Source organism: Dermacentor silvarum, chromosome 9, assembly GCF_013339745.2.
Source record: "Dermacentor silvarum isolate Dsil-2018 chromosome 9, BIME_Dsil_1.4, whole genome shotgun sequence".
In the NCBI taxonomy this organism is placed as follows: Eukaryota; Metazoa; Arthropoda; class Arachnida; order Ixodida; family Ixodidae; genus Dermacentor; species Dermacentor silvarum.
This window is the reverse complement of record NC_051162.1, coordinates 156,845,819-156,854,502: the sequence shown is the minus strand read 5'-3', so window position 1 is coordinate 156,854,502 and position 8,684 is coordinate 156,845,819. Positions and strand designations below refer to the sequence as shown.

The following is an 8,684-nucleotide window of genomic DNA, read 5'->3' as shown; positions in this document are numbered from 1 at the left end:
TCCCGTTCTTTCTTAACAATCGCGTACTACCTTTATCCCTATCCTATTACTATAATCTTGGTCTATTATTTTTCAAAGTTTTTCATCGCTATCTCTACCTCGATATAATTCCATCATCTGTATTCGTTAATTCTAACTGCACCCGTTTTTCTGTTAACGGCAATCTACTTTTGCCTAAGGTACGCACTAACTATGGAAAACAAACTATTCTTTTTTCTGCTATATCACTCTGGAACTCCCTGCCTACTGACTTAAAACAATGTAACTCCCTTTCCAAATTTAAATCTGACTTAAAGGACTACCTATTTGAATAAAAAAATAACTGTTCTAATTAACATGCTATTGCCTTTGAATGTATTCGTCACTTTTTCAAATTTATTGTGCTGACATGTTATACCATGGTATTATTATCTTTTCTTTTTTTGTTGTTATGTTGTTGCCGGTTTTCTTTTGTATTTTTGTACAGCTTTCATTTTGTAACTTGGTTTTTTTAGTATATGATTATGCATGATATTACTGTAATTATATTGTCTTTATTGTGCTTGTTAATTTTTCACCTATGCAGTGTTAGTTTCGTTTCATTACTCGATATTTAATTCATCGTAAGGGGTCCCGCCTGCAGTTTTTACTTTGGGACCCCTTCCTGTATACTAGTTTATGTACTAATTTACTTATCAATAAAAATGAATTGAATTGAATTGAATAAGGTGAAGTAAGACATATTCAGTAGAGTCATCTTAGTCTCACTAAGCCGATGATTCAGTAACAAAATGCACGTATAGAATGCACACATGTATAGATACAATTGAAACAGAAAATAAAGAAAACGCGAATTACGAATGCACATTGACAAAAATCAAGTCAACAAATGTGTCACGCAATACATACTGCAATGTATCATTCGGCGAATACACAATAACAAAAACGACAACAATTTATCCCTTTTTGCGGCGAGCAAAGAAAAGGAGAAGTACAATAAGAGATGTTAGACAATTTAGACAAGAAAGTAAACTGAACCACAACTGGTGAGTGTACTTAGCCTTGCCGTGGCATCTCCGAGAGTTCACTACAGCATGAATTTAGTTTCCTATTTCTGCGTTTTAACTTCAACATAGTGTTTAGAGTGTTATTATTTCTTTAAATACCTGTCTTATAGCGTTGAATTAGGGTTTGCGCATGAATATAAGGCCTAGGAAGTAAATTTAGTTTTTTTAAATGGCACCGCGTATGGGCTGTCGTGGGAAACATCCAGAATACTATAGACGCCGTTATTTGTATTCTATGTCATTTGGCGATATTAGTGGGAGCCGTAGTGCCCCTAACTGATGACAATAGTTCATGTGACTGAAAAGTAAGGGCTTGTACAGGAGAAGCTGTTGCTTTAGAAGAAAAAAAAATTGAAACTTGAACCTGCATAAATTTCTCAACTGCTCACCAGTTATGCTTCCATCGGCATCGAATCACAGCGCTTTTGAAAGGTTGACGTTCCCCACGTGTCTTGCTGGGTGAATATGTTGGCTTTCCTCTACAGTGCTGTGTCGTGTCCAGAGTTTTGCTGCAGCCGACACATGCTTTGTCATATTGCGAATATTTGCCCCGGTATGCTTCTGTACTCGGATAGCCAGGTGGTGTCTGAAATAGCAAGGCAATTCCCATTGTGTTATCGTCCTAATTTCCCCTCTTATTTATATGACGTAGTTGTAAACGTCATTGAATTTTTCTTTCTATTCCTTGGATCTAATTAACCGTCACTATTTCGCTCACTTTCTTTTTGATGTCTCCGGGTTGTCTACTTCCAATTACCCTTTACTTAGTTCACAACATTTTTTGACCCGTTCCTCCAATTTGTGTACACAAAGGTACACACAGTTGTGCGCCGTAGGAGCCTATTTCGCTCGATTCATGTTCGTGACTTTTTTCTTGAAAATAATTTAGCTGTGCGCTTCTCTATATTCAAAGCAGGCCTAACCCATGCCACCCTATACACTGCCTCACTTGTGATATCACCGTGCCCTTGTCCCTTCCCCCTCACCGATGCCAATTGGCCCACCGACATTTGGTTAACTTCTAACCCCCTGACAACATCTATGATCTTAAGCACTGAATGACATTCTAGAACGTTAGCGATGACCCGTCATTCCTCCTTTCCAAATTCCTCGCACCCCTTCATATTTATTGAAGCCCCAACGTCCTACTCTGGTACATTATTGCTGTATTTTGCTTCCTCTTAATCCTCAGACTATCCTTTCGGATGCTTGAGTATCGATAATGCGCACACCAATGTATTCATATTGCTTGGCTAAGGATTTGACTTGCTGTTGAATTGATAAAAAGTCATTACTTGTCTCTTCATTAAAGATAATTTTCCATTCCTCTGTGCTGAAATTGAGGCCTAGATATGGCGATTCCTTGCCGCACGTATTGGAAAGTCTGTGTAGTTTTCTTACATTGTCCGCTAGTAGCACTATGTCGTCCGCATGCATCAGGCCAGGGGTTACACCCATTGGCACCTCGTGCACAGCGCAGTTCGCCAGAAAACTATGAGACAATTATCAACACACTGCTTCAGGAACTCATTAGTCCACTTCTTATGCTACCAGGACGACATCATGGTCTTTTCAGACGCTTTTGCGACACAGGTTGGACGTCTCGACTATTCGGGCAATTATTCGGCTAGTTAAATTAGTAGAAATGCCACTTCGTTCTTCGACAAATTCCTCGTGCTCTCATATTTATTGACAGTGTCCGAACAGACCCGGAAAAACTACTCACCGTCATGAACTTCCCCGTTTCACGCTCAGCTCACGGTGTTCGTAGTTTCGTGGATCCATACTCCTAATTCTGCCTTTTCGTGATAGAATTTGTCGCCCTCGCATGTCCCCTTGCTGACTTTCTGAAACAAGGCATCCAGTTTTGTTGGGGTGCTTACACTCTTAGTCATGTCCTGCATAACGTGCTCCGTATAAGGAGTATGTTCTCAGTTCAGCCCAGACCGCCGCATGTAAGCGTACTTTCAAGCGAGAGCACGAGTGACAAAACGCGGGCGACATGCTAGTCACAGTTGTATGCGGCCAATGAGTAAACGCAGCGTGGTTATATGCAGCCCTGACAATTTGGCGCCCAAGAGGGCGCCGAAGCGTTGAACGAGTATTACAAAGAAAACGCTGTGGCAAGGACTAGTGTAATAAAGACGAAGAAGGCCTGGGCAGACGCAACAGACTTCTGAAGGGTGCAGCACAGGTCCCAAATTGGACAGTGCTGGGTTAGTCCCAATGCTCCTCAACGAATCTTCTTCTAATAAACCTCAACTTTAACATAGCAGTAAGCTCTCGTTAACTCGAACTCTAATATCTCGAAATATCGGTTCAGTCGAATTTTTTTCCTGGCTTGGTGTCAACTCCATGTATTTTTGACTGCTTATCCCGAAGTGCTTTTCCACATTACTGTGGATATCTCGAAATTTCAATAGCCAAAATGTTGGGAAATAGTCAGTACCCAAAGGTTTCCATCGTTTTTGTGCAAGTTGCGACATCAACGAAGGGTGACAGTATGGCAAGCTTGTAGCGAATTCCATTTCATTCTACGCCACTCTTATCATCCACCGTTCGCGGCCGGCTGCGATCTCATTGATAATGGGGGCGGAGTGTCGCTCTCGCCTCTGACGAAGCGCGAAGAGGTACACTTGGCCTCCGCAACATGCATGCTCATGTGTGCATGGAGTGTCATCAGCTTGATTATTCGCCGTGCTTTGCGTTTCTATGTATGTGAATCCTCGCTCAATGCGATGCCGCGCGATCCTCTCGCTCCGGCAGCAACGCCAGCTGCGCCAAGTGTTTGGTATTGTTGGTTGCTAGCGCGGGTGAAGAGCGATGAGACCGTGTGCGATGAGTTCCAAACAAAGACTAAACTTTTTCTTATTCTCTCACAAGACACAAAGAGGCGCATGCGCCAACAGACTTGCCTTTCAGGTGCTTGACGTGGTGTTGAAGAGTAGCGCTATAAACTAGCCATTTAAACACGGGTCATTTAATCGGCACGCTGATGGCGTTTACTACATCACTCCCTCCCCAGTGAGCTGCCGAACGTTACAGGTCCAGGAAAACGGAAGGAGTGGTTCGCGTCCCACTACATGTGCGCTGCACTGTTGTTCGGGAGGAAGTCGCAGTTGTTTCTTTCGTTGTTCTAACAAGAGTCGCGGCAGCCGCGGGACCTTCAGAGTTCTCCATGTGAGCCGGTTTCACGCGGTCAGTAGAGACTACTTCACGTCGACCGCGAATGTCCACAGTAAATTGCTTGTTTGTACAATGGAGGACTTTGAAAGGGCCGTCATACGGTGGTTGAAGAGATTGCTGCACTGCGTCATGCCGCACATACACATGGCAGCAGGACCACTACTCCGAGTTCATGTGGATGGGTCGCGGCTCTGGCTGACGCGGTGGTGTGGCGCGAAGCTTGCCCATGATGTCGCGCAGCCGGCTTGCGTAGTCGCCAGTAGCTACAGGGCTTTCATCTCCACAGCGTGTACAAAATTCGCCAGGCAATCGCAGTGTTGCTCCATACACCAGCTCGGCGGCGCTGCAGCCAATGTCGGCTTTCAGCGTTGTGCGGATACCAAGAAGGACGAGCGGTAGTGCTTCGGTCCAACTGTGCCCTTCCGTCGCCGTGAGAGCCACTTTCAACTGGCGTTGGAAGCGCTCCACCATACCGTTGCTCTGATGATGGTAGGCAGTAGTTCGGATGCGACAGGTGCCGATCAGCCGTGTTATACTGGAAAAAAGAGCCGACTCGAACTGTCTGCCGCAGTCAGTCGTAACTGTGGACGGCGCGCCGAAGCGAGCCACCCAGTGGTACAGAAAAGCATGGGCGATTGTGTCAGCGGTGATGTCTGCGATAGGCACAGCTTCAACCCAGCGTGTAAACCTGTCCACGCAAGTAAGTAAATACGACTGACCATTACATAGTGGTAGCAGTCCGACAATGTCCAAGTTGCACATGCTCAAATCGTGCGTCTGGCGCTGGGAACCTCGCCAATGGCGTTACGGTGTGGCGCTGGACTTTGGAGCGCTGGCAGGCGATGCACTCTCGCGTCCACTGCCGGACGTCTCGATTTATACATGGCCAGACGTACCTTGCCGTCACTAGCTTTTGTGTCGCCCGAATTCCGGAGTTCGGGCAACACAAAAGCTGGCACATCCGGGCCTGGAGGTGCCAGCTTGTGCAGCGACTGGAAGACGGTACGACGAAAGCCAGAAGGAACGAAAGGACGAGGGTTGTCCGTTGATACGTAGCAGCACACTCGGTCTTTTGAGCCGAACACAGATAGCCATTGCAACTTCAGCGCGGTTGTTGTTGCCAGCAACTGACCGAGTTCTTGATTAGTTTGCTGAGCTGCCACCAGCTCAGTCAAATCAGTTCCTTCGGAAAGGCTAAGGGCGTTGACAGGACTTCGTGACAGGGCATCTGCGACCACATTATTGACGCCGCTCACATGCCGAATGTCTGTAGTGAACTCGGATATGTAAGACATCTGACGTAGCTCACGGGCTGTGTGCGTTCCTCTGTCCGATGTCGGGAGACTCAGGGCGTACGTCTGAGGTTTGTGGTCTGTAAGCACAAAGAAATCCACGCCTTCCAGGTAGTGACGAAAATGTCGGATGGCGGCATAGATAGCAAGCAGCTCTCGGCCGAATAGTGCTGTAGGGCTTTTCTGCAGGGGTCAGCTTTCTCCAGAAGAACGATGTTGGGCGCCAGATTCCGCTGCTCAGCTGCTGTAATACTGCGCCGATGGCTGTGTCTGAGGCATCGACCATTATGCACTGCGGTATGCCTGGTTGCGGATACACGAGCAAAGCAGCGTTTGCCAAAGCCTCCTTGACTCGATGAAAAGCGTTGCATGCTTCATCAGTCCAAGTGAGGGTCCCCGCTGTGCTCTCCGCAGTTGTTAGTAGTCTGTGCAGAGGGTGCAAGATAGTCGCGCACTGAGGTACAAAAGGGCGATAGAAGTTCACCAGTCCAAGGAACTCGCGGAGCTGCCGCTTAGTGTTAGGTTTCGGGAATTCTCGCACAGCTTTTACCTTGTCCGTGTGGGGGCGAATTCCGGCACACGATATGATATGGACCAGGAATGTCAGCTCGGTCACACCGAGCTGGCATTTTGCTGCATTGACGACGATGCCATGTACAGAGAGACATCGAAAAACGGTTCGCCGGTGTTCCTCGTGTTCAGATGGAGTGGCGCCAACGATAAGCAGATCATTCAGGTAAACGTGGCAAAAATCTAGACTGCGTAAGACACCGTCCATAAACCGCTGACATGTCTGTCCAGAGTTGCGAAGTCCGAATGGCATTCGAAGAAATTCAAATAGGCCGAAAGGTGTTGCTATCGCGGTTTTCGGGACGTCCTCTGCTGCCACTGGTATCTGATGGTATGCCTTCACGAGGTCCAGCTTGGAAAATATTGTAGCACCGTGCAAGTTCGTTGTATTATCATGAATGTGTGGCACAGGGTAGCGGTCTGGTACAGTTGCTCGATTGAGTGCCCGGTAATCGCCACATGGTCGCCAGTCATCTGATGCCGGTTTTGGTACCATGTGAAGCCGAGACGCCCAAGGTCTTGACGAGGGCCGAATGATACCAAGCTCGAGCATATGATCAAACGTTTGGCGTGCCAAACGGAGCTTCTCAGGGAACATGCGACGCGGTCTGGCATGTACGGGAGGACCAATCATAGTTATATGATGGAGCACGTCATGCTGATCCGCAGTGTCCGCCTTTGCTTGGCTCATAAGTTCGGGAAACTCGTTTAGTATTGACACAAAGCGAGTTGTTCCGGCTGGTCTGACCAAGGTAGGGCTTAACGGAGGGTGTCTTGAGGGCTTGCCTTGCACTGTTGCTTGCGACACAGGATCATATAGGCGTCGGTTGCGCACGTCTACCAAAATACCAAAGTGACGGAGGAAATCGGCGCCGAGGATTGCAAATTTCACAGCAGCAAGTATAAAAATCCAACGAAATGTTCTTTTTAGGTCTAGGTTGAGAGATAGCGAGCGATGTCCGTAAGTAGCGATCGTTGTGTTGTTGACTGCTTGTAATGGAGATGAGTTCGGGCGCTTACGGTCAGCTGGAGACGCAGGGATAACGCTCACCTCTGCGCCTGTGTCCACAAGGAAACGGACGCCACCACTGCGTTCGGTGATGAAGAACACTGAGGGGCGACTTTCCGTCGATATTGCGGCATTGGTCGCCCTCAATGCTGGCCTCTGGCGTTTCCTGGATAGCCCCAGGGCACAACACATTTGCGCGCAGCATCGCGATGTTTCCTGTGGTACCAGCACCAGCGGAGTCTCGGCTGCTGTGGTTGTGCACTGCGCTGCTCCAAAGGGTGCGAGGTGCGTGCCTGCAAAGCTGCCACTGTTTCGGTGAGGCGCGCGATCTCTTCGCGAAACTCGAGGAATTCGTTACTCTCCACTGGCACGTTAGCGACGGAGGCGGAGGGGTTTGCCGCTGCCATGATGGTGTCAGCGATGGTGGCCATCTTGCCGAGATCCCTTTCAGCCACCGTAGCAAGCAACACGCGAACGTTGCTGGGGAGACGCTGAAGAAATATCTCGCGCAGCAGCGTGCTGTCGAGACCTGTAACGCTTCCCACAAGACGCTGCATGTGGCGCAGTAGCTGAGATGGCGTGCGGTCGCCAAGGTCCGTGTCGTTCAGGAGCTGCCGTAACCTTTCGGATTCGGATGGTGTGAGGCGTCGAATGAGTTTGGTAGGTATTTGCCTTCTGCCTTCAAAGTTTGGTAGGTGTTTTCGGCAGGTTGGGTGAGAAGCAAATCGCCGACCTCGCTGGCTGTAGCTGGCGGCAAGCTACTCACGATGCGATGGTAGCGCGTCAGGTCGGCTGTGATGCGCCGGGCGGCGAATTGTGCCTCGACTTGAATGAACCAGAGCTCGGTGTCGGCGGGCCAAAAGGGGGGCAGCTTCAATTCAACTGCAGACATGGTAGGCGCGTCGATGTCGCTGTGCGTGTTCATGTTGGATCACCACTGTTGGTTGCTAGCGTGGGTGAAGAGCAATGAGACCGTGAGCGATGAGTTCGAAACAAAGAGTAAACTTTTTTTTTCTCGCAAATAGCAATATGTGCCGTAAAGTAATGAATTAAGAAGGGAATTAGTGTAGTTTTGATAATTATTTTAATATCCGTTTCGATTTTTTGTGCTATAGTCCGCCTGTTCGAATAATCCAGCTCAAGGACAACAATTATCCTATCTGCCATAGCCTACATTTAAAAATGTCGGTAAACTTTAAAAAAGATCATTCGGTATAGGGATGGATAAGTATGAATAATTTACAGGCTGTAAAATACAAACAGCTGGATTGGCAACATGTTTATAACATGTTTTCGCATTGCTTGGCGCGTGCCTACTGCTCCTGTATATAAGCATATATTGAATGCTCTCCGAATAAAAAAAATAATTTGTGAGTCAGTGGTTTTGTTGTGTCTTACATATCCTTTCATATTTACGTTGCTGCGACCTTCTTGTTCACGCTAGGCGTGTAATTCATGTAGCGAATATCGTAAAGGAAATGGTTCATTGTCCTGATTTTAATTTCTTCTTTCTATAGCTGCAAAAGAAAGCAAAGTTATTCTGCACGCAGAAGTTGTTGCTCTCACGGATGCCAAGTGCAA

At 47.5% G+C, this 8,684-nt stretch overlaps 2 protein-coding genes across 2 annotated transcripts in view; one reads left to right on the top strand and one right to left on the bottom strand.

Annotated features, from left to right (window-relative positions):
- The window catches only part of LOC119464564 (ubiquitin-like modifier-activating enzyme 1), a 68,336-nt gene extending 61,128 nt beyond the window's left edge, over window positions 1-7,208 (top strand). Inside the window, exons 19-20 of the mRNA XM_049655462.1 lie at window positions 6,123-6,260; window positions 7,167-7,208. Coding sequence (XP_049511419.1) covers window positions 6,123-6,260; window positions 7,167-7,208 — 180 coding nt within the window. The remainder of the gene's footprint in view (window positions 1-6,122; window positions 6,261-7,166) is intronic.
- A 38-nt stretch (window positions 7,209-7,246) lies between these two features.
- LOC119464016 (uncharacterized) lies at window positions 7,247-8,028 on the bottom strand. The gene is made up of 2 exons (XM_037724836.1): window positions 7,870-8,028; window positions 7,247-7,714 (listed from the first exon to the last, which is right to left on the bottom strand). Exons 1-2 carry the CDS (start codon window positions 8,026-8,028, stop codon window positions 7,247-7,249), a joined length of 627 nt encoding a protein of 208 aa, XP_037580764.1.
- Window positions 8,029-8,684: the final 656 nt, after the last annotated feature.

Excerpts from the sequence above, each read along its gene's own strand:
- LOC119464016 (XM_037724836.1), bottom strand. The coding sequence starts at position 8,028 with ATGAACACGCACAGCGACATCGACGCGCCTACCATGTCTGCAGTTGAA. Across the intron at positions 7,715-7,869 it reads TGACGCGCTACCATCGCATC|CTCCTGAACGACACGGACCT; the intron begins GTGAGTAGCTTG and ends AGGTTACGGCAG.